The 25,566-nt window shown below is 38.3% G+C and overlaps 4 protein-coding genes across 21 annotated transcripts in view; 1 reads left to right on the top strand and 3 right to left on the bottom strand.

Annotated features, from left to right (window-relative positions):
* Positions 1-3,223, bottom strand: part of LOC129721519 (alpha-L-iduronidase) — a 146,346-nt gene extending 143,123 nt beyond the window's left edge. For all 3 annotated transcript variants that reach the window (XM_055674190.1, XM_055674191.1, XM_055674189.1), the window contains exons 1-3: positions 2,935-3,223; positions 201-400; positions 45-140 (exon numbers count right to left, since the gene is read on the bottom strand). In XM_055674190.1, coding sequence (XP_055530165.1) covers positions 45-140; positions 201-400; positions 2,935-3,215 — 577 coding nt within the window. In that variant the 5' untranslated portion in view covers positions 3,216-3,223. The remainder of the gene's footprint in view (positions 1-44; positions 141-200; positions 401-2,934) is intronic.
* Positions 3,215-4,726, bottom strand: LOC129721520 (PRADC1-like protein). Its single transcript, XM_055674192.1, has 3 exons — positions 4,458-4,726; positions 4,137-4,392; positions 3,215-3,704 (listed from the first exon to the last, which is right to left on the bottom strand). Exons 1-3 carry the CDS (start codon positions 4,546-4,548, stop codon positions 3,410-3,412), a joined length of 642 nt encoding a protein of 213 aa, XP_055530167.1. The 5' UTR covers positions 4,549-4,726; the 3' UTR covers positions 3,215-3,409.
* Positions 4,727-12,040: 7,314 nt separating this feature from the next.
* The window catches only part of LOC129721517 (serine/threonine-protein kinase 10), a 65,329-nt gene continuing 51,803 nt past the window's right edge, over positions 12,041-25,566 (bottom strand). For 9 of the 16 annotated variants that reach the window (XR_008727412.1, XR_008727411.1, XR_008727414.1 and 6 more), the window contains exons 5-17: positions 25,227-25,537; positions 25,013-25,156; positions 24,847-24,888; positions 23,722-23,797; positions 22,197-23,666; positions 20,833-22,031; positions 20,524-20,769; positions 20,307-20,461; positions 20,075-20,243; positions 19,885-19,991; positions 19,688-19,820; positions 17,453-18,951; positions 13,113-13,251 (exon numbers count right to left, since the gene is read on the bottom strand). Coding sequence is in view for 2 of the 16 variants with exons in the window: in XM_055674186.1 (XP_055530161.1) it covers positions 13,090-13,251; positions 19,688-19,820; positions 19,885-19,991; positions 20,075-20,243; positions 20,307-20,461; positions 20,524-20,769; positions 20,833-22,031; positions 22,197-23,666; positions 23,722-23,797; positions 24,847-24,888; positions 25,013-25,156; positions 25,227-25,537 (4,214 nt within the window). In the remaining 14 variants the exon portion in view is untranslated. Of the gene's footprint in view, positions 13,252-17,452; positions 18,952-19,687; positions 19,821-19,884; positions 19,992-20,074; positions 20,244-20,306; positions 20,462-20,523; positions 20,770-20,832; positions 22,032-22,196; positions 23,667-23,721; positions 23,798-24,842; positions 24,889-25,012; positions 25,157-25,226; positions 25,538-25,566 lie in introns of those variants that run through there. The other 7 variants (XR_008727419.1, XM_055674186.1, XR_008727420.1 and 4 more) reach the window with 7 other exon arrangements.
* Positions 14,781-15,916, top strand: LOC129721518 (antigen 5 like allergen Cul n 1-like). Its single transcript, XM_055674188.1, has 3 exons — positions 14,781-15,116; positions 15,309-15,550; positions 15,607-15,916. Exons 1-3 carry the CDS (start codon positions 14,796-14,798, stop codon positions 15,839-15,841), a joined length of 798 nt encoding a protein of 265 aa, XP_055530163.1. The 5' UTR covers positions 14,781-14,795; the 3' UTR covers positions 15,842-15,916.

Here is a 25,566-nt window from a genome sequence, read left to right as displayed (position 1 = left end):
ATAAAATTTTTATAACTGCTACTAAACGTGTTGAAAAGGGAGACCATCCGTGGTGAAATTCAAAACATTGTAACTCTTGAGATCCGGCTCATTCCACGATTCAAATCTCCAATTGGATACATAATTAATCCCGTAACGATCTGAAAAAAAAACACTTCCGTATAAGAGCACTGCTACTGTAATATTCACATGCATCTTACGTAGGTAACGAGAAGCAATTTGCATGGTCAGATCCGTCCAGAAAAAGGCAAACCGGTGGCTCCGCTCCTTTTCATAGGAAACGTTGCTTGGAAGGCCCATTAATTCAAAATCCGGATACAGGCCAAATTCATGCAGCTTATCAAGAAGCGTGTCTAGTTTCGTAAAGTCGTAAAACAGCAGTTTGTTATCATCATAGTGTCTGCAAACAATATGATATTATTGAGATTATGTATATTTTAAGTTTTGATAGATGATTTAATTATCGATTATGAAAATTGTGGACGTGACTAATAAATTTGAATAAATCAAATGGTGGTGGTGTTGTGGTGTTTAACCAAGATACGATACAAAAAGTAATATAAGCAGATATAAAATTGAAGGATCAGATTTTCACAAATCGTCTCACTCTTAGATGAAAACAGTTCTCATTTGATAGAGTCAAAGAACAAATTTAATACTTAACAGCTAAGATTGCGCCTGTTTTTTTTTAAGTAGTCAAATTTTATGGCTACTATTATCGTGGTTTTTGCATCTAATGAGTAAAAAAACGAACTCGTCGTATTCTCTAAGCTATTCGCTCTCATCATCTTTTTAGTTAAATACTGAAAAAAATAGTTATAATTCCTTACTGTTGCGGCCTAATAAGCGAAAAAATGTCAGTCAACGTTACTTTTAAAAATAGACGCTGAAAGTTTCGTTGAAATATTAAAATGAGCCGTTGAGAGCAAAAGTGGTACATGTGCCATTAGGTAAATTTCTCAGGAGACGCAATAAACGAAAACACTCAAATAGTAAATTATTTTCAACAATTTTTTTCAACATAACTGCACTAAATCATTGCTGGAAAGGTTACAAAAGACGGTACATGAAAGCATAACGAGTTCTGCCATAGAACATTCATGTCTTCAACAGAGTTGTCCAAGTGATTGAGTACTATAGAATGATGATGTTTTCTTTAAGGAATTCTGTCTCTTCGTGGCGCTAGTGTATATATGTTTGGTAACAGCATACGAGTTGATACTGAAATAGGTAAAATGCTTGCTGTTACAAAATAGTCACGAGTACACTAGCGCCACGTAGTGAGAAAAGTCCAAAGCAGACAGATCTTCATCTGAAAGTACTCAATCAGTTGACCAACTTTGCTGAAGACATGATTGTTTTATATCCTTAGATCCTCGACTTACAATTCATCTAACATGCACAGACTGGACATGTACCACTTTTGCTCTCAACGAAATGGTGATTGATAATTACCAAAAATGGTTTTGACTATAACTTTGGTTTAGGTAATCAGATCTCGGTTTTTCTCGCATAATCTAGTACATTATTGCGTTCTGCATCAATTTACGCAAAAACCCCAAAAAGTGAAAAAATGGCACATGTACCACTTTTGCTCTCAACGGCTTAATTCAAGAGAAATAGTTGCCATAACACGTGGAACTTTCTCCTTTTCATGCGTTTATCTAATGCCAGCTTAAAAATAATACCATTAATTTACACAGTTCGTTTTATTAGGTACCAAAAATTTCAATTTCCCCGGCTTCTTGCTCAGGCAGTATATTGAACAAGTTTTCACTGCAAACGCTAGAGTTGTCAGATTAAGAAACCTCCCCTTTTCTCGTCGTAGTCATGCGTAAATTCTTTTATTAGTTGTTATGAAAAAGATGGAAACTAATATCAAATTTTGTTGAAAAAAACTGATGTGTAAACTACCCTGCAGAGAGTTTTTAAAACTACATGCTGTCGAAAAAAACAAACTTCAAAGTTGTGATCAATCGTTCCGAAAACGCGACCGGAGTTCAAGCCGCATTGATCCTTTAAATACTTGAAAATCAGATCATCAACTTGAAACCTAACCATAAGTCAAATTTGAATTATTCGGGACCGATTATTGTTGTGTTGACATTCACTATAGCGTAAGGGCTTTGGGGATTTAATGGTTACATGGTATGGGAGGATTTCGGATTAAATCTAGCAAGTTTTAAACATACAGTAGGTACATCACCTTTTCTGTTCTTGCGCTTTTCTGTGGCTAAAAACTGCTTTTCATGAAAACGCTGAACAGTAAAATTTTATTTATTTATTTATTTTTCCCATTTTCAGTATTTTCCCAGCTATGAAATATATAATATATTTTAAAAACATATCAAAAGTAATTTCACGTCTCCATTTTTTCGCTAAACATGTGAAAAGGGCCCATGTGCCATATGTAAACAAGCCACAATTTCACGTTTTTCAATGAATACAAGCTTATTCTACTCGTACAAATAAGATTTTTTGATAAAGAGTGAATTCTTTTATCAATAAATCTTATTGGTAAGAGCAGATTTCGCTTGTATTGATCAAAAAACGAGAAAATTTGGCTTGTTTACATATGGCACATGGGCCCTTTTCACATGTTTGGCGAGATTTATTATTTTTTGGCGAATTTGTATAAAATTTAACTAAATGGTCCACCTTTTAGTTTTGAAAATTAGTAGTTTTCGAACAATATGTTTATTGTAAAACACAAATGAATACTGATTAATTAAAACTAAAAAATCTTCTTGAACATAGAGGTTGAGAAATCAAGACTCATATTTAGTTTTGTGATAAACCGTTTGAAATAAAGTGAGATAGAAGAACTAAAGCGTTGTTGCGTATTTATAAACGCTTGTGTAAATATAAATGCGTCTATGTATGTGTTTATGTTATTTTCAAATGTAGTTTTATCAATTGTTGACAAATACTTACGAAAACTGTATCATCTCCAGCAACCAGTGGATTCGCACGTACTTCAATCCTTCATTGGGTAACGATCCAATTATTTCCAGATTCAGTAAACTATCATCGGATAGCAGGAAATCTGCGGTGCTTTCACGAGGTGCCGGTGGACACAGACCGGTACTAGTCCAAAATCTCGGCAAGGAGCGACCGTTCTGAAATACCTCGTTGAAATCTATATCGATATGACGTCGATCCAACGAAGACTTAACCGAGTTCACAACCAACAACAGCACTATTGAAACATACATTCTGATGAACAACTTGAGTTTATTGGGTTCAACAAATAGTTTTTCTTCTGAGTTTCTCTTCTTGCTTTTAGTTTCTTACAGGTTGACTAGAAAATTAGTCTCTCTAAACAGTCATAATACCACAAAGGTTTTTTTCTCTGTATAATCTAAAACAAGCTTCCACTGCAATAATATACCAACACCAAAAAGATGATTCACCACTGCAGCCAGGGAGGCTGATTAATCAAATGCGGTGCCACAAAGGTCAGATTGACCGGTAGATTTACGAGCGCATACCGCCTGTTCAGTCTGGTGAGCGTACGTCGGATTATGAGACCATTTTTACCCAACAGAAAGGCAGCCGGAATGTTAGTATCACGATCCGTTTTATCGTGGATCATCTCGATGTAGTAATCATAGTCATCCGAATTGGTATCAATTTCGGTGATTATTACTGCTTTACCTCCGACTTTTTCGATGTTAATTGCTTTTGATAAAAAGGAGCATTCCCTGAAAGTTAATAAATTAGGTAAACTTGTTAAAAATACACTGAACGCAAAAACACCGATTATTGCGAGTGCAACAACAAAATTCATCATAATTTTATTGAGGAAAAAATGTATCCAAAACATTGCGATAGGAAAGTTTTAAACTGCGTGGATTGATAAGATAAAAGAATAAAAAAAACGGGAATAATAATTTTGCTGTTTATCCAAGGCTAATCTTAATAATATTTTCTATCAGTTCACTATTTTTAATTCAACTTATGAATTCAATAGTTTTAAAATTTTGAAACGTTCTAAAATTAAATAACTCCGAAAATTTTAAATGATCTGAAATTTTTGACTGAACTTTCAAGTTTATTGTGGAAAACAATGGAATAAAACTAAACGTCAACATGCTACAATTATGTACAAAGTACCCTACTTTTATTGTACCTACCCTCGTTCCACGAGTACTATATTGTCCTTCAGATCCCGTTCGTTAACAAAATTGGGCTCACATGCATCAGACGGAATTGCCGGAACCAGCTTGCCCTCAGTAACTTTAAATGAGCCACCAAACGTACTTCCAAAATCCTTAGCCGGTCGAATCCTGTAAGTGTACTCTAGCTCTGGTGGGTCAATAATTTCGAAGAACACGTCACCAGCTATAATATCTTGGGTTCGAACTCCATCGTACATGTGAAGATTGTTTGCTAAAAATAACGGAATAAAAGAAAAACTAAATATTTTTACGATCATTTTCAATAGCCTCACATACCTCCGCTTTTTACCAATGCGGCTACACTAAGCAACACGGCTACAACTATTGGAGTAAATATTTTAAACGAAACGCGCACAGGAAGGGTCATTTTAGTTTACCCTCACCATCTGACGAGCTGGCGAATATCATAGTGCAGCAGCACAGGTGCTGATAAGATTTCAAATCGGTGATAAAAGTGCTGTATGATAATTTCTTTCTAGAGCTTCGATGAAATTACAGCACAAATCACAAACCAAAACACATGCGCTGTTCACAAATGACGTGTTTTACATTTTATCTGTCAAAGTGTCAAAGTAAAAGTTTGCAGTTACTTTGGTGCACTACTTTTGCTACATTGTACCAAGAAATTAGCAGTTAAAACAGTAAAATTAACTCTGACTTACTCAATTATATACCAGATTGAACTGCTCCAAGCGAAAAATGTTCCCCAACAAACAATTAGACTGTTATTGGACAGATTTCGGCTGAACTAAAACTTAATTGTTTCTCAACGAAATCGTTTCCTGGGTGAAAAACACAAATCGCAAAAGCTTCACTTCACTTGGAATTGAAAACCAATTCAATCCAGTGCAAAGGTAGAATGTGGATTGCATCATTTTCACTTGGACTATTCAACGCATACAGAGGATAGAGTAAAAGAAGCAACTTTTATTCTTATATCCTGACAGGTCTGGTCAATTTTTAGTTTGTTCAAAGTGTAAAGTTGTGGACTTTGTAGAAAATATTCATAGATACTGGTTTTACAATGTAGTCGGATAAATTTCACATGATTTTTCACAACTAATGGTTAGGTGGACGATTTACATACCTAAATTTAATTGCTGAGAACTCAACTACTTAATAGCTAAGGAGTTCAGTGAAGTGTTTTACTAATATTCGGCAGCATTAGAAGGAATAACAAGATTGACTGGTTTAGGGCAGACCAATTTGCTTTGCTGATGTTCGTCGAAATATGCTGATGATATTGTCTAATATTTCAACTGCGTTTTATCAGCTTTTCGTTGCTTTGGCGAAACAACTTAAGTGGGTATGAGAATGTTATACCATTCAAAGTTGTTTCACACAATCCAAGTAGAATTAACCAGTGTTGGCATAAGCCTGTGCAAAGTTGAACTGAGTAACCTTTGCCCAGATTTAAGTTCAACTTGAATCTACTTCCTCACAAGTTTAAATTGCACCGCTCACTCTGATCGATTGAGTTTAAATTCTGCAGTTTTTCTAATGCATGCTTGAGCTTGAGCTGCACGACCGCACATTTCGTAACTGCTCCTCCGTGATGGATCTGAGCTAGTGAAGTCGATTAATTTACCATCTTTATCGTACAATTATCCAGCAGCTTCCGCTATGTAAAAATCGATTACAGAACCGGCTACGTCGTTACGGTCGGTAAGGGAAGGAAATAAGGAAGTGTCGCAATCGTTGTTATCAGAAACCGAGTTTCCCTCTGCATCTCTCACGACTAGTAACGGAAAGAAAGGTTACGTTGTCACCACCGTGGTCAGTGACAGATTTTTATACTTCTACCACAGAGAACAGACATTCATGTTCATATAAAAAAATTATAACTCGTGTGTAAAAATTTGAATCAAAATACGTCGAAACACTAACGACATCTGTCTTGTGATGCCCCAGTTGCACTGCATGAATATTGCCGTATCGATATTGTATCGATATCTGTTTTTCAGTTACGAGAGCGCCATATAGCAGTAGCATTACCACTTACTTGTAAATGACGGTTTCAAGTTTTTACACATCCTTTGAAAATTAGATGAACGTATGTTCTCTGTACTTTCACCCGTCCCTCCACACACCTATACACAGTACAGTCATACCTCGATATAAGGCAACTTTGTTTTTACGTTATATCGAGTTCGTTACGTTATATCGAGTTACGTTATTCGAAGCACGAAAAAAATATTTTTTTATTGATGCAAAATTCTTTATGTTTACTCAAAAGTGCACAAAAACTTATTTTCCTTCACCTAAAAGTATATATAAACCCTTCTTATGTACCTTTAAGACAATTTTCGTAGACCAATATAACCAGTCAAAAAACATTGAAAAAATAAATGTCAATTTTACCCCATTTTACGGTACTTATTGGTTTCAAAACTTAGTTTCATGGGCGCAACTACGGGGGGGCTAGGGGGGGCTGGAGCCCCCCCTAGAACGTGTTTAGCCCCCCCTAGAATTTCCTAGAGAATGATTGTATTCAATATATATACATTCCATACTATATATCAGAGCAGTTCCCCAGACGTCTCATCACTCGCAAGTCTCTTTCGATCTAATCGAGCCATCATGCACGCTGCGCCCCTTAATTTCTTGTGCCGGTAGGGTTGCTGGAGAGAAGTGATTTCACATGGTTGTCGTCCGGCATTCTTACGATGTGACCGGCCCACCGCAACCTATTGTCTTTCGCCAGGTGTGCAATGGGGTTCTCTCCAAGCAGCGCTTGTAGCTCATGGTTCATGCGCTGTAGCCATTATCTGTCGTCCGCTTATGCTCCACCGTAGATAGTCACCTTCTGTTCGCCGATAGGCACCATCTGTTCGAAAATATCAAAAGGACTTCCGTAGAGGACTACCGGTTATCAGGGTTTTGTAGTTTTTTGTATCGAAGTGGTCATGTCCGATCATCACCGTGATTGGTGCGTACATTTGTGATGTCTGAGAAGAACGGGCCGTCGTTGAGAACGTGGTCAATTTGTTTTGCTGTACGTTGGTCGAGGAAAGAAGGGACTTTGGACTGATAATCCGCGGGAAGCTGCGAAGTTGGTGCATAGCAGGCTGTGCGGACCGATAACTGGCTTATATAAGTCTATCCTTCCGTTCATGTCCCCAACGACGATCTTGATATCTCTACGCGAGCAGCTATCGTAGAGTTTCTCCAGCTGTGCGTAGAACGCTTCTTTCCCTGCATCAGGTCTTCCTTCGTGAGGGCAGTGCACATTGGGAATAGTGTAGTTGTGGAACCGGCCTTTAATTCTCAACAAACACAACCTGTCCACCGTTCCTTCTCTCCTTTCAGGCAATGCTCCTGGAGCGCAACGATGTCGAAGTGGCGGGTTTCTAGCTGATCCAGCAGAATCCGGTCGACATCCGGGTCGTTAAGCGATCTACTGTTACATGTACTGAGCTTCTAATCGTCGTCCTTATTTCGTCGGATGGGTCATTGCCGATTGTTCCGGTTCGTTTTGAATTCTTGATTCTCCGTAGTATGTTTATTTTAGTATGCTGCCTTACTAGGGCTGCGATGCCTAGTCTCGCGACGGAGCTGCCGCCATGGATGTAGCTGGCGAGACACCGCATTTCATAGTTCAACCGTCCGGTCCGGATCAGTCGCTGTTTGAGCCGCCCCTAGCCTGTGGAGTAGACGCGCAGACAAGCTGCTCTCTAAGGAGAACAACTACCCCACCGGTTCACCGGTTTTTCCTTGGTTGCTCGTATCCCAGTCGGTACCACGTGGAGGTAGTAATAGGGCATTATGCCTTGAACCACACTGGGGTCTATTTTATTCTAACTAGTACGGGTGAACTGTTAAAAAGCACTGCCCAGCCGTTTACCAAATCTAGCTCTCCCCAATATCGAATCATTGTTAGGGTTTGCAATCCCGGGAACGATTTCCCGGGAATTGCCTTTTCCCGGGATTCCCGAGCTCCTCGAAAAATTTGCCATACAATATTGCAATAAAACTAAATATCGTATCAAAACACGAAACTTACGTCGTATAAGTGTAGAGCAGCTCCATAGTGTGCATTATACGAAGCAAATATTTGCTTGAAACGACGATCAATATTTGCTTGCCGTGTAATATCGAATTATTTGCTCAATTTATTTGTCAAAAATATATGCTGTCTTATTCAGTGAACGATAAATTAAGAAATATTTTCTTCGTCTCATGACTTTTTTTCGCTAGTGAGTTTACTACTACGCGGATAGTTGCTTGATTTTCTCTTTGTTTATCAACAAAAAATTTTGAAACCTGTTAATTGATAAAAGAAATTGAAACCCGTAAATCAATTCGACCAGAAATAAATAAATTAATAAAACTCAGTCAGTGTAACTTGGGACGTGGCCGCGATTTCACATTAAATACGAAGGCATTCAAATGTTCTAAAAGCTGGCTGCCAAACACTCAGCTTTATCTCCAACAAACTAAAAGTATTGGACTCTTCAGTTTCTAATGAAATGTAGCAAGAGCTGGAATCGGTGATTTAGAAGTATTTTAGAAATCAGACAGCAGCGGTGATTCAGCGATCTTAAGCAAAGTTTTACAGCAGGGAACTACATTATTTGGGCCTAACGAAAAATTGTCAGCGGAACTGAGGCGATTGTTAGACGATTGTTCATGAACTTCTGGAGTGAACTTGAATAAATTTTGTTCTTCAATTGATAATTAAATTGTAATCGATTGTTTGAAACTTTTTACTAATAAACTTTATTTGAAATCTCATTTTTTCTAAGGATTTTTTCCTTTCCCGGTTCCCGGGAAATGAGATTTTTCATTCCCGTTTCCCGGGAAATCTATTTACGGGAATCGTGCAAACCCTAATCATTGTTGCTGAAAGAGCTTGGCGTTGACGATGTGTTCAAGATATTCAGTACATCTTCGGAGATTCTATCCCGAAGTGATTTTTCCTGCTTTTACGATACTATTTTAAGCGTCATTAAATAAGCATATTCAAACTCTTTTTTCTCTTTTTTTAAATGAAATACATGAAAACTAGCCCACCCTAGAAATTTTCCTTAGTTGCGCCCATGCTTGAAACATTTATTCGGAACATTATACACCTCAAAAATAATTGTTGTACTTCAACTTCGGGAAATTGGAAAAATTTACGTTATATCGAGGTAAAAGTTACGTTATATCGAGTTACGTTATATCGAGGTTGCCTTATATCGAGGTATGACTGTATCTACTTGCTCTTCTTTACCGGAGCGCTTCGGGCAGCACGCCAGGTCAATACTTGGTCGAAATCGAGCGAATAAGAAAGTTGAATAAATACCAGACAGTTATAATTGCCGATAACTTCTGACAATTTTTTTCATACATACCGGACAGCTTGTCAGTAAAGATTGGCTCTAGTGAATCTCATATCTTCTACATACAGCTTGGAGTCCCACAGGGAAGCAACTTAGGGTCATTGCTTGTGCTCCTGATTTTTTACAACGATGTTAGTTTTGTAATTCTACCTAGATCAGTGGTTTCCAACCTGGGGTCCGCGGCCGACAAGGGGGCCACGAGGTTAATCTAGGGGGGCGCGAAGCTCTTGGTAAATTTGAAAAGAATTTGAAATTCCCTTTTAGGTATCTCTGTAAAAGCGGATTTTCAAATATTCTGCGTAAGAGGACCAAGACGTGAAACAAATTAGACTCCAGGACGATATGGATCTGAAAAACGCCCCGAAAATAAATAACATAAAAAACCCTTAAAGTTATTGGTGCTTATTACGGGAGTCACTTCACGGTGGAATCAGAGTGAAGTGAACAAAATCCTTCTACGGGACTCACGTAAGTGAGAAATACGCTGCAAAGTGACATCTGCCGCGGAATCTGGGTTATTATGAGTGTCATATCAGTGAAGTGAGAACGAAAAAAGCGACGTTTCGCGTGGAATTATTTCACGACCATTTTGAACGGTGAAATGATTCCACGAAGATGCAATAAGTCTTAAAGTTGATTGATTTGTGATCTAATGGTGAAAATTGGATTTTTTCTTTAGTAACGAAACGAATCAGAATTTGATCCGGGCCTTAAAGCACCCAAATTTTCATTTTTTTGCCCGATGAAAAAAATGCAAACTAGTTCAGGAAATTTTCGATACCGGAAAAAAAACTTTTTTTTGATGCCGAATGTCTTAGAAATGCAGAACACGTCAAGATCTGGTGTTATCTAAAAAAACGGAAAAAAAGACATTCTGGGACTTAGAGCTTTTTGAGCTGGGAAACAATCTCATTTCACTTATCCTATTCTCAATTTCACTCCACTGTCAATCTCACTCCATGGAATCGGGAATAGGTCTAAAAAAGTGAAGTGAGCGTGAGAGTGAAATATATTTCACCGTGAAGTGACTCCCGTTATAAGCACCTTTGTAATTGTAAATAGTTTAACCATAATCTGACTATGTTTTTCAAGGAAAACACATAAATTTTACAATGAATATCATTATCCAGAACAATAAAACACATTGTATTCGCCATTTTTACCATGGAAAAGGGGGGTTGTTATGTATCTTAACAGCAATTTTTCAGGCATTTCCCCATACGTTTAGAAGTCATTGACAATGTTTTTCATGGTAAAATTATTGTCGGTGGTAGATTCAACAACAAAATACGTTGTTAAAACTTAATAATGACAGAAACCGTTTGCAAGCTTACGGTAAAAACACTATGTTATTTATGGTTACAATAAAGAACATTGTCCATTTACTGTTCTCACCACAAAATACATCGTACTTTTTGTTCGGGGCTGCTTCGTATTGCAAAACTTGTATCAGAAATTCTTTTGGGGGGCCACGATGCTCGCTGTGCTTCGTAAAGGGGGCCGCGGAGTTCTTTATGTTTTGCAAAAGGAGCCGCGTAGCCGAAAAGGTTGGGAATCACTGACCTAGATATAGGGCCGTTTAATAGAAACTACTACAAGTAACTCATCTCATGTGGAGTACATGGGCGAATCGAGTCAAGTCGCCTTTTGTAACAGGGTTCATAATTTTTTTCTTTTGTTCGATTGTCTGTTTCGCTTTGGCTGAATTTTTGCACGAATGTTTCTAAGGGCTAGAGATGTCATTGTCTATCGGTATGTATTTTTTTTTTAATTCACGACTTATATTTGAGAAGGGCCTATGCAGAAAAGGTATCGATTTTGTAGTGTATATTCTTTCAGAAATACAAAATTGTTATCTACAACTTTGCCGAAGATGTAATACCGATCAAACAAACCGTTCTGACTCTAAAAATATTTGTAATTATCAATAATATTTTTACATAAGCCCTTATCAAAAATAAGTCGTGTTAAAAAAATACCAATAAGCCAATAAAATGACATCTTTAGTCCATTGGAACAACCGTTGAAAATTTCAGCATTATATCGAATCGAAAGTTAACCGCAATTCAGAATTTTTAGTTTTTGTGACGCAGTTTTCGAGTTTTTGTGACCCGTACTTCGTGCGAACCCTCTACTTCTCGTTACTACGCTCCATTTTTGACCCTCGGCAAGACACCTTCCTTGGTGCAACCCATCTAACCTGCCTCAATATATCATAGCAATGTGCTATATTTCAATAGCCTATATCATTTGTTCGTATCTTTTTATCTTTCGAAGGCCTAAAAACCACTTATACATAGTAACGGCAACATACACGTGATCAAACAATTTGTTGTTTCGGATAAAGTAAATCTAACGTTTGTTACTGAATAAAAATATTTTTGTTACATTATCTATGTATATATATACTGTTAATATGCATTCTTCTTCTCAATTGTCCGTTCTAATATACTTTATCAGTTGTATCAATTTGATCATCATCTACATATACTGTCTCGTTCTATCATTGAGTCTATTTCTCGTCATTATATCATCTTTCGTCTGCCAGCTCTGTCATTTGTTTTTTTTTTCGCTTTCGTTGATTCCTGCGTGGTTTCTTTATTGCCTGATGATTAAGCTAGAAACGACACGGCACAGCAAATAGTATGTACAATCAGTTAACTAGTGCGCAAACAACTGGCAGGTTGAATTAGTGTATATAACCGATATGGATAAGTTTGGAAGGGTAGACAGACTTATTTTCGCCTTTCGAGCTGCGTCACGGAAGACCTTAATTTCTTTTAAACAAACATGAAACTGAAAATTAGTGAAGGGAATCCGAAAAGTTTCGCGATTGAATGGCAAATAAGTTTCATGAAAAGTTTTTTTTTTGTGAAAAACAATATTTACAAGTCGAAAGACCTACAGAATTTTGCAGCTTACTAGTTTTACGTTAAAAGCAATGTAGCGAAACTAATTAAAACCGAACTATTACAAATTAATAAAAAAACTCCGTAAAGGATAATTTAAAACGTAGATCAAAAAGTTCTATATACAAATAAAGTATTTTGAAAATTTAAAAGGCAAAACATAGAATCAACGATTAGATAAATGCTGCGCGTTTGTTATGCATTGAAATTGCTGGTATTATTCCAGCTTCCGAGAAGTCGTTGTCGTGTAATAAATACAAACCAACTGGGGAAATGCTAACAATGATTATATTGATTCTACTGGAAATAGACAATTTTAGCCTAGAAATTCGCTAAAATCGATTTACTGCTTCATTAGGGTAGCGTATAAATTAGCTTTTGGTTAAGTAGATCCTAACATATCAGTAACTCTAATTGAATGTAATCCTAGGTAAACGAAACCATAAAGTAACCAAATAACAAACTAGTTTGCATAGCTGCACTTGATTAACTTTGACACATTGTGTTTTTTTTTTCGTTTTACTGAAATTTCGTGTTTTGCGTATATACAGTACTGTTTTTACACACTGTTCTGCTGAATGAATCCTCTAGCGATGAAGGTGTCCCTTTCACATGCTAAACTCATCTTCTGATCCTGCTGCCGCCGCTGCTAGGGCCACAGCCGGTCCCCTTTTGTCATGCACCCAAACCATCCGAGTAAGACGAAATACTGCTACGGGTCGAGCCGATCTGAAGCAGATCGTGAGCCTGTGGCGAATTCGGTGGCATCGGTACCAGACTGTTGCCATACATATGCTCCATCTCCTCCTGTTGCTGAGCGAACGTTTCCTCTAAGCGCTGTTTGGTGATAATGAACGAAAGAAGTGAGATACGTTAGATTTTTGCGCATAAAAGTAGAAGTACAAATAGGGGAAGTTTAAAAAACAGGGTGCACAGTACTGGTACCTCAAAACGTAAGCCCATCACCAAGTTTTATCTGCAAGGTTTACCACCTTGTCACCTTACCATAAAAAATTGAATAGTTCACGATTTTTTAAAGCTGGTTTTATCTTTTACGTTCAATTTGAGGTTTTTATAATAATAAGATAGTGTGAATGAGGAACGGTACAGAAATAATATTAAAGGCCCAAATACACACACGGCGCAATGGCACCTTCTCCATACAAAATAGAAGGCGTGTTCGCTATCCCGCCTTCCATTTTGTATGGAGAAGGCGTCATTACGCCGTGTGTGTATTTGGGCCTTAACAACATGCCTTTACAAAATCCACAAATTCAAACAAAAGATTGAGAAACACATAAACAGTTTGTGTCAGAAATAAATTTGAGAACGAGACTGTCGATTGACCCATTCTTTAATTCTAAGATAACGAAGGAACTGATTAAACCACAATTGACCTGAAATGTGGTTTTAAACGGAAAAGGAAGGAGCAAATCCGAAGAACACAAGTCTCACCGGTAGCGTTATCTTAATCAGATAATTATGACCATGGTATATCAAATCACTTAACCTGTGTAGTAAATTTAATACATATTCATTAGGTTAAGCGATTGATTGATACGAACCGCCTCACGTTCAATTCAAGTGACATTAATTGCACTCCACACGCACCGGCTGCCGTCCATTGCACACTTACCCGACGTGTTTACCAATATTGAACAAGTCAACTCAAAGTTATCAATGAACTTGAATTTTAATATCCTGCACATAAGCTACCAGCTTTGCGCTTGGAGTTGCTGGTGGTGTGACTCTAGTCAAAATTAATACGGTAAACACGATGCGATTAAGATTGATGGTTATGCAGAGTGTTAGAAAAAGTCGTCTTGCAAAAAAATTAAAAAAAGTCAGACAGACTGCATCGCTTTCAGAAACTCTATTGAAAACCAATTCAGAAGAACAAAAATTTAGGAATTCAATTTTTGAACTAGATTATGCTTTTGTATTCTAAAAAGTGTATAAAAAAACTTAACAACATTGAGAAAAAACGAACATAGGTGTAACAGCAACTGGTATCTAAAACAAGTAAAATAGACTCGTCACATTGAAGTTGATGACAAATGGCTTAGAAAGGCGACTTATCTATCAACTGCTTGAAAAGCAATATAGGATGCTTCATAAAAAAAAGCATGCACTTTTTAGTACGTATTGCGACGAAACTATATAAAATAATATGAGAAATTTCATCAAAATACCAAATTAATATTACAAAACAAAAAAAACATCATTTACAACTATTTTAGTGCGACCACCCTATTGATCAGATCTGCACAAGTCTCCATCACGCGCAAAGCGTGCATCCTATACCGATACCTACCCTAGGATTGGTTCTAGTGCTACACGTTTCTATGAGATTGCTGAAAGCAACGATAATCAGTTCTACAATGTCCACGCAATCGATCAGTTTTAACAATTGCCTGGTCCCTTGGTGTCTCGGTGTTTTAATTTTACTAGTCATTTTGGGCAATGGCGGTGCGAAATCTCGTAATAAGTTTAACTATTGTCAAGCCGATCTATGTTCAGCAGGAACGCGACACGTGGCGTGCAACAGATACAAATTTGGAGCGAACTGCAGCAGGCCTATACTCATAAATATGTCACCTAAATACATCAATTTGATTCTGAACTATCACAACACGAAAAGAAATCAATTAGCCTGTGGTTCAATGGGAAGTTATTCATCTGCAAGCTCTATGCAGAAACTGGTAAATTGGTCTGATAATTTAGAAAAGTAAAAACTAATTACCTGTAGAAAAAAAGTTAGAAAACTTTCAAAATTACGTAAGAGAACATAATCCTATTTTGGATGTATTTTGGCGAATAAATATTAAAGTTAACGAAAAATCATTTCCATAAAATGCAATGTTGACTGATCACACAATACATCTTCCGAATAGCATTGGAACGACGAACTGGCCAAACTGGCGGAGTATAATGCCAAAAGTTGTCACTTTGCACACGACGAGTGCCACAATACTGTGCAGTTTCGTAAAACTGGACAAAGTATTGGTATGAAATGGTTCCATGGATCGAATTACACGGCATCCTATGTCATCCGAGATCTCCTCCGGAAATGGTTTATAGAGCACAAACTGACCAAACAACAGGATTTGGATCGATACGTCTTTAGTCCACACGGGTAAAAATAACCATAGCTTACCGGGTTATTTTCAGTTGGCTTTAATTTTTTTTCAGTTTCGAGATTGGTCACTTCACCCAAATGGTACATGCCGATACGACGGAAATTGGCTGCGCCTTCGTTCGCTTCCAGAAACTACACAACAATTTACATTTCATATACTACTATCTCGTGTGCAACTACTCCGAGGGTAATATTGCTGAAAGACCAGTATACCCCAAGGGCAAGCGATGCAGTAAATGCAGCCGTGGATGTACCAAAGGAAAATTTCGCTGTCTATGCCGGCGTTAGAATATACCTATGTTAAATCATTTTCATACATTTGTACTAACTCAACAACCTTTTTGTAACCGGTAATAAAATATTTTCCATACTAAAATATTATACTCAATCATTACTATAAAAACACAGTGTTTAGGTTAATGACATTATATCTGTACTGTACAAACAGTCGTCGCATAGCCGACATTGTAAATTTGTACGTGATCGCTGTTAGAAATCACCTGACCGTTAAGCTGCTTAAGAACCGGCGCCAAGAGAGTGGGTGTGACATATAATCAGGAATTCGAACGACCAAACGGAAATGTATGTCTATCTTGCCGTGCCGATATTTTACTTCACTCAAAGCCCTCGCACGAGACGGCTATTAGAGTGATGAAACGCTCGCATGGAAATGTTTACTTACTTAAAATACAAACCAGTACGACCGTGACCATCATAACCTTCATGTTGCTGTCGATATGTTATCGGAACATGAATTGCAATTTAGAAACATTACGTAACCTTTACATTAGGTGCCATTTTTGAACGAATTCACGAAAGCCACGGGAAACACACCATTTTTGTTAAATAAATTTTATCGAAATTTGGCAATCATAATTCAAATAAATATTTGTAATAAGGGTCAATTCAGGATGAATTGGGAAGCTTATGATTGATTTTTCGTGAAAGCTTTAGTATGTGGCAAAAAAAATATTGTGCAAAGATAAAAGTAATTAAATAATAACATAGCATTTTTGATCGGTCGTATGTTTTGAGCAAACTCATGATGAGAAAAACATACTTTTTCTTCTGTTTAATTTTACTAAATATTCACAGTGAAAATTCATTGCACGAAACCGGATAAAATTTCAGATACTCTGGGTGTAGCAAAAATATAACAGTAATAGTTGGCAAAATTACACAAAAATATGATAATTTTATCTAATTCAAATTAAGAACAAATTTGGATCTTTATGAATTTTCGGTGTCGTTAAATTGCTATTATTTCATGCTTTTCTGAAATTTCCTGAAAAAAAAACAGCTCGTAACATCAGGAATAACAAGCAAACAGTAACACCTGCTAAAATTTGTATTATTTTCTCTAAACTTGGACCGCATTTTCATTTACTACAGCTCAGAGGAAGCCACAAACTCGCAATGCTTCACTTTATTGGTGACATTATTTCCTATGGCATACAATCTAAGGAAAAATCTTATGCACCCAGTCAATTTTTTTATCTTTTAACTCCCTGCCTCGGCGTATATAAAGAAGAAACATAAACTACGACACCAAGTATTTCCATAAGATTTAACCAACTTGCATAAATATTTTCAATTTGTTTATTATTAAGTATAGTTAAAAATTACGTTACGAGCTACAAGTACAAAACAAAACTGTTTAGCGTAGTTTTGAAAACACAAATAACGTTTGTCAAACAACCAAAACAATCATTCTACAAATGTCAACGAATAAAAAAATGAGTGCAACACGTTACTCATAATGATATGACCATTAGTAAATAGAACAATAACGACCAGTTTGACACAACAAACAACTAACAACTCATGTTGAAATCACAACAAATCACGACACATTCAACACATCGTACGAAGTGAGAGAAACAATTCAATACAACAAACCTTGTTTCTGTTTCGCCGAACAGGTAAAGCTGATTAGCATTCACTTCTCTCAGCTAAGTTTATTTCTTGTTATTCGCCTTTATCAACCATCACTGACTCTCGTTCTTAATCGGTGATGAAGGTTTGGTAAATATCATTCCAACCACACTAGAGCTTCTCGAAGTAATTGAAAGCGCTGGGTATCCTTTCGCCAGTGATTAGTAGCAGGCAGATTTGTTAATGCGGAGTGTTAGATGTATGATTAGGAGAACAGTAAGTTTATCATTAGCATAGTATTGCGTTAGTATTGCCTCATAATACTATGTAGTGGCTGACCCAGTAGAACACCAGTGCAGAATGTGCGGTTATATGCTAGTGTTTTTTATTAACTCGATAAAGTGCTTGATTTTGTAAAGAAAACCAACTAAAGAAAGATCATTGGGGGTAGGTAGGGAAACGTATACACAGTTTCAGTCCCAGAGCGGCTACTGAATGGAAGCTATCAAATATACAATTATTTTTCATTTGAATTGGAATTTTATCATGACTAGCTATAGCAATAGAAAAAGATTACTGGTACGGATATTGCGCTTCTAAGCAGATGAGCCATTTCCTCTTATATCGCTAGACGGAGACAAAAGAATTGGCGTAGACGGAGATAATTTTAACCTAGAATTTGATCTGCTATCAGCATTTGTATGGCTTTCCCCATTCTGGTGCTGTTTACTCGTTGGCAATGGGACTCCACCTCGGGCTGAGGTGAATGTAGTTAGCTTATTAATACTAGCATCCGAAGGATAATTAGTTTCACCAAGACGACTGTTACCCCAACCAGAAAGATTTCGTGGAATGGTTCCTCCCGTTGGCTGATTTACCATAGTTGACCTGTTGGTCATTCCTTCAAAAATACTACCGGGTTTTTTTATTGGATTAACGCGAATGGGGACAATACGATTGTTTGGTTCTGAACTTTGGCGGTAATGGCTTTGAAGAGGAGGCATACTCGGGGCGTGCCGATTACGGCTACCGTAATCCTGTCTAATGTAATCATTCTTAACTGGAAGTTTTGTACGCCTACCAGACAACAAATCTTCCGATTTTCTGCGCAAATGAATTCCATCGTCGGTAAAAATATACTTTATAGCAGACTGGTTTTCCACTGGACCAGCCCGACGGGGACCCACATTTTCATTCTCATTTTCTTCCAAAACCGAATCATACGAAGAAGCCAACGAAAGTTTGTGTCCAGAATTGGGAGTATTGGGCACCGATCTGCTTAAATCTGGTACTGAACTGTGTATACTATTGCGACCGTCTGATACCGGTAATGTAAGGAAAGTGCGGGATCGGGAAATGCTTAGCAAGCCACCGTGCAGCCGCAAAGAGCGAGTATTAAGGGAATTTGTTCGGTTCCGAATTTCCGGAGGAACTACGAATTCACCGTCGAAGTCACGTCGATCTACCGGGCCCCATTTCTGCACGAATTCATCCACCATCCAGTCGAGCTCTTTCTGTGCAACCTGTTGGTGGGACACCGAGCGCCGATGATGACATATTCGCAACCGTTTCCAAAAGGGCACGCATTAAAAGGAGGAAAATGTTATTGCAAATAATGCAGTTAGTAAACGATCTGTACATTGTTATGTCATTCTATAATATGCAAGCCAATTACTGCAATCCACACTACATTCTAATTCATTATTAAACATCGATTTTGTTAGAATGTCCTAAATGAACCCTTATTTCTGTGGCACAGTTTTTTGCCTTAGTACACTGCTTTACACTAGTTCAGAAATTCAAGCTAAGCGCGTTAACCGTATATTAAATTATTATCACGATGCATACCGTTTATGGTTATGAGATAAAAAAATTACACAACTTTACTTTAATTGCAATTCAGCATATTCTGAAAAAAATATTATAATAGACTAAAACAATCCCGAATGGCAGCCATTTTCATTAGCACATACGTATATAACCCTGCAATTCAAATGAATATTTCTGAACTATTACAAAAAGCAATATTGTATACCTATTGAAAATCGTAATTATAATGACCAATCTAACAAATCGATATCCATTTTAGAAACATCTTCGGTTGCTAGTCAACCGCAAAAGCAACCGCACTAAAAAGCACGTTATATCAACACAACTAATCAAATTTCCAAACAATCCAAAACAAACAAAAAGTCTACCGGCGCTTTTCAATTTTGATTTTTAGTTAGCAAAACAAGCTGCCAATGTTTCAATAATTACCTGCTTCCTAGGAAGTAACTGTGACTTCCATTCGCGTAGCTCTTTCTGCAGAGCTTCATCACATTCACGCAATTTCGCAGTCTCATGCTCTAATAGTTGCTTTCGTTTCTCGTTTTGTAGTTGCTCGAGTTCTCTGGATGAATGAAACACAAAAGCAGTATTATTAGGTATTCTTTTAGCCAAAATGAGTATTCTACCTAATAGAGCCGTCTGAGGTTGCTCGCAATTCCTCTAGTTGCTTGCTGTGCTTGGTTTCAAACCGAATCTGTTCTTGAGTGTAGCGCTTTTTCTCTTGCTCTTGGAACTGAAATAAAAGAAAAAACGAAATAAGTGAGCGTTCGAAAAGTTACAGATTGTTCATTTCCCCTAATTGTAGTGAACACATACCTTCTTCAATTTTTCTCGCTCTAGCTCTGGGTCTGTAGTCATCGATATCCGTAAAGATTCGCGGAACATCATGTCACGCGCCTTGCGTTCGGCACGTATCCGTTTCGGCAAAGCTCGCCTTTCAATGGTCTGTCTTTTCAACAGTTCTTCCTCTTTTCGAGATATCATCCTGCATTGCAACCGCATTTTTAGTTTAAATAAATAATTAAATTTATAACACTTGACATCTTACCTCTTAATTTGATCCAACTCTTTTTCGTGGCGAATAATCATTTGATGCCGCTGCATGAAACAAAGATCTTTGACGTGACGTTTCGCCAGTTGGTGTTTGTCGTGAATGTGTTTTTCTTCTAACTCCCAGAGCATAGCCTCTCGAGTTCTCATAGCCTGTAAAATTAAACAAGTGCTTACAATGTGGCCCTAACAATATTTGAAAAATTACTGCTAACCGTCTGTTTCTGCTGCAGGTAACCTTTGTCGGCGGCGGACAATTTTTCTCGGTAAATTTCGCTAATTCGACGCAAGGCGAGCTCGTGATTTTCCGACAAAGTAGCCAGAAAGCTTTTCTCACGCTCCTCATGCTCGAGCTCCATGGCGGTTTTCCTTTTGCGGAATTCATCTTTTCGTTTCTCCTTTGGCAGCAGATCTACCTCCTGCTTTAACAGTCGAATTTCCTGCTTGAGACTATCGCGGAACTGTTTATAAATATAGACATCAATTAAATAATACGTAATACGGTTTGTTAAACAGATACTAACCAGCTTCAAATCACGTTCCTGTTCGGCACGAATTTTTTTCGATGTATTTCTAAGCTCAGTCTCTTGTTGCTGTTCATACTTTTCCACGGTTTGTCGATGTTGCCGCGCCAATACATCCATATCGGCCTCAAAGGTTCGCTCCAGCTGCAATCGTTCCTGCTCAAACTTTTTTTCTTGCTGTTCTTTGGCAACCGCTTCCTTCTGCTGAAGCTCGTAGAACTGCTTTTTCTCTTGCTTTTGTAGCATCTTGAGCTCGCGCAGCTCCTGTTTTCGGAACAGGTGGTCGTCGTACAGTTTGTTACTATCTTCATCACTGTAGATCACTTTACTGGTGGTGGTTGTTACTTGCACTCCGTCAATTTCGAATTTTCTCGTTCGTTTTCTCGTTTTCTTTTTCAAGTTTTGTAAATGAATTTCTTCCTTGCTGAAGTTGCGCTGCTGGCTAGGTTTCGTTCTTGTGTTGCTTATGATTGGCGGAACCTTATCCTCTTCGATCTCGACTACTGGAGGTTTCCGGCGGAGCTGTACCTCTTCATCGACCGATTGCTCGCGGCTATCGTGACTAGTTGTAGTGGCTATACTCTCAGCATCACTGCGATCCACCTGTTTGCTACCAGCAATATGCTGCTGCGATGGCTGCTGCTGAGGGTGATGCAACGGTGTACTGGACGATCGTACCGAACCACCACCATCCATCGATCCAACACTGCTGTCGGGCGAAATCCTTTGCTTCTCCACAATCTTTCGTTTATTCACTATGATACTGACATCCTCCCGACTTCGATTGAAGTCGCCGTTCAACTTACTGCTAGAACCGCTCCGTAGCGGCGATGAAATCGATGAACCCGAAGGAGACCGTTGGGTAAAACCACCGGCACCTGTAACCGTACTGCCTGTACTCACACTACTGGTACTGGTCGTTCCAGCTACCGGTTGGTTCAGCATGACATCAACAACCTTAATGTCGTCGCTGGATTCACTGGGACCACAGCTGACATTCGACAGGTCGCTAATGGAATCGTGATGATGGTTCAACAAGTGCTGTTGTTGTTGATGCAAGTGGTGATGACTGGTGCTACTGCTACTATTAATTAGATGCGCATGATGCGAGGAATCCTTAACCTTGATCTCCTCTTCACCAACGGTGACCACCGAAACATGACTAGTGTCCAAAAGCTTACTGTTGTTGTGATTATTACCTGAGAAAGACGTTTCTTGAATTAGAGTTATGGTTAAAGATTCTATTCATTACATATGGCTAAAGATTCTATTCATTACAAACAAAGAAAGGTGTTAATCAGTTGTTTTTTTTTTGGTTTTTAAATTTTTGTTATACACCAAAATCATATCAAACCTAAACTTACCTACAAACAGCTCATCATTGCTGAAATCATCCTGCTCATGCTGCTCACTTTGCTCTGCAATAAAACTTGGACTAACGATCAACACCTCGCTTTCGTCCAGCTTGCGTGCAATTTGGCCAGTCGCAGACTGCTGCTGTTGTTGCAACAATTGTTGCTGCTTTCTGTATTTGGGCGAAAGGTTTTCCAAACTGTCCAACGATTGGAAATCGTCATCTGTAGACGATTCATTGACATGCGTTTTGTTCAATTCGTTGGAGACGATTACCACCTCATCACTGCCCTTCGGCGATATGACACGTGATCTTCGCTGTGAAGACCCAAAGGATTTTGTCGACGAGGCAGACGAGGACGAACCGGATGGAACAACGGAGTTATCAATTATCACCGGTGGGTGGCTAGTAACGACGGTGACCTGACTGACGTTGGTGGCAAGACTATTGGATGGATCCGCGAGTACGGTATCGTTGTTGATCGTTATCAAAGAAGTGTTGGCGCTTGCGTTAACGTTGGATTGCTTGCTGTTTGGTGTCGATGTGATTCGGATTTCATCTTCTGGCATCAGTGGTGGTGGAATTTGATGGTAAGGGAAATGCTGTGGTTCATCATCGAACGGAAGTGCGGGGTTTGGAATGGCAACAGTTTTATTAACGGGTTGTGTTTCTTTGGAATAGGGCGATTCAGCTCTTGCTCCCAGCATATCAGCGGAAGTTTCTTCCGGTGTATGTTTTCTACTGCCAGGACTCTTCACCCAAACAGTCGAATCGTCTTGAGGCTGCGGTGATGGAGAAGAAATTGCCTTCAAAGGAAGCATCGGTGGCGATGGAGCATGGTCCTTCTTTGGTGACTTGATATGCTCGTCACTACTAGCAGAACGTTCGGCTTGAATTGGACTCGGAGAAGGCTCAGAAATCGCTGCATCATCAGGGCGATCAACGCCTCTTATAGTCGCAGCCTGTGGAGTCTCCGGTGGAGTAGCCGGAACGGCTGCTTGAGCAGTCGCGTTTAATAGGGCTTTACTGCTAGATGATGCTGGAGTTTGCGGGGGTGGTGGGGCCGGTCCTTTTTCCTTTTTAATAACACCTTTCTTCTCAACCTCATTGTTGCTGCTACTACTACTGCTGTGGCCACTTGTATTAGCGGTACTTTCACTCGATTCAGCCTCCTCTTTCAGAGACCGTTGTGCGGATGGAGGTAACACTGGAACAGGAACCGAACCCGTTGATTTATTAGCATCACTTTGTACATTACTATCACTAGTCACGACCGTAGAGGGCGCTGTAGCTGACGATGCCGCCGATGTCGACCTGGGCGCTGAACTGGAAACAGCTGATGGTGTAGACACTGGCAAAGAAGGCGACACTATAGCAGAAGCTGCTGCCGGCTTTGCTTTGCCATCATCTTCAACAGGAACAGGAGTGGATTCTTTAGAATCCCTGGATGATTTCGATAAGGATGTGGGAGTATCTGGAACTTAATGAAAACAATCAAAACATTGCAATGGGCCAACATGTATTGCAAAACTCACGTTTATAAGTTTCTTGACTTTGCAACGAAGATGAATCATCGTCCAAGTCGAGTGGTAGCGCAGAACTGCGGGGTTCCTGTTTTTAAGAAATAGAGTAGCAGATGAAAAACAATCAGAATAACATATAACTATATAAATGAAAACTGAGGCGCAAAAACGGATGCATGTGGTGATACTCAAATCTACCTTTGATTATTTCAATATCGATTTAGAATAAACTTGTCTTTGTATAATCGTACTGAACATATTCAGGACGCAATCAAAACAGTGCAATTTGTAATTTCATATTCGGAAGAGAGTTTCACCACCTTGCTTCTAATTATTTCAAATGAAAAATGTAACTGTTACTAGAATAATTAAACGAAAACTGGATTTCTAATTTTCCACATTTGATACTTTGCTTCTAAATTCTGCTTCAAGATTACCTTACCTTGACTAGTTTTAACAATACATCATAGTAAAGAATGTAAAATTTGAAATCCAATGCTATACGATGACTAAAACGACAAAAATCTAAATTTTCATGAAAATGTAAGTTGTTTTTTTTTCTAATGGAACTTTTAAAAAGCTTTTCAGATAAATATCCGTACGCTGTTTAAACGAATATTTGAAAGCTCAAATTACAAAATACATCTTAGTCATCCTTGTTACTACTTCAACAGAAAAAATCGGAAAGAACTTATGGAATGTACAAAAATTATTGAATGTGATGCCATGGTAAACAAAACTTCAAAATAAATCACAAGGGTATCTATAAACTAGTGAACAATTGCCAGACTAGAAGTTTACACACTAGATGCACATTCATTCTACTGGAAATAAACTGAGTAAAAGAGTAATTCAAAAACAACGTGAGAATGTGATTGCCAGTCATAGTAAGATAGTGTATGATAGAAGTATTTACAACAGATCAGAGGCGGATAACGAGTTTCTTTAGTTTGGATGTAACTTTATATCATCTCGTTAAATACCAATCAGTCAATAGTTAGTTTCAGCACATTCACGAGCGGCAAACAATCAATTTTGAATAATTGTAACCAATAGCACAGGCTTGAGTTACCTCCGCCATCGATAATGATATATGTCTCTTGGTTTCAAACACTCTAGTCTGACAAACTTACCAACCCTCTGATAAAGCGATCTACGCTTCGCCTGTCTCTTAGCTTTCTAAAAATTAAATATTTTCGCAACGAGCAGCGTGTAAATTGAGAAGAGACAGCAGATCATTTTTTTAGTATACGGATTATGCTTACATGTAAAAAAATAATATACGATAGTTTTCGAACATTACCTCTGCTTCTTCATCAACCAATTCTTCTTCAACAACATCTGCCTTATATTCCAGTAACAAATCTTTTATCGGTTTGGGATCCAAATCACCGCAAATAAATGCTAAACCCATCAATATATCCGTAGCTGGTCGCTGTTGAGGATCCTGAAAAGTAAACGAAATTATTTTGTGACTTCGTTATCTTGATCGAACTAAATACTACGAAAATACTCACTTTCACCAAAGCCTTTGCCAGAAACTCGTTGAAGCTTCTGGACCACTTAGAAGGCTGATCTAGTTTGGGGGGATCACTTTTCTGAATTTTGAGCAGCACACGCATCGGTGACATTTCACTATTCGGTGGTTCCATTTGAGCAAACTCGATTAACGTTATACCAAGAGACCAAATGTCAACCTTGAAATCATACGGATTGTCACGAAACGTTTCACATAGCACTAGTTCAGGGGCCATCCAATACGGTGTTCCGATAAAGGTATCATGTTTCTGCATTGTGTGCTTGTTTTTCGCAGAAACACCAAAATCCGCTAAAGAAACCGGAAATGTGTGAACACGA

The sequence above is a fragment of the Wyeomyia smithii genome, chromosome 2 (genome assembly GCF_029784165.1).
Source record: "Wyeomyia smithii strain HCP4-BCI-WySm-NY-G18 chromosome 2, ASM2978416v1, whole genome shotgun sequence".
Taxonomy (NCBI): domain Eukaryota; kingdom Metazoa; phylum Arthropoda; class Insecta; order Diptera; family Culicidae; genus Wyeomyia; species Wyeomyia smithii.
Note: the sequence above shows the minus strand (reverse complement) of the source record. Positions and strands in the feature narration are given on the sequence as shown.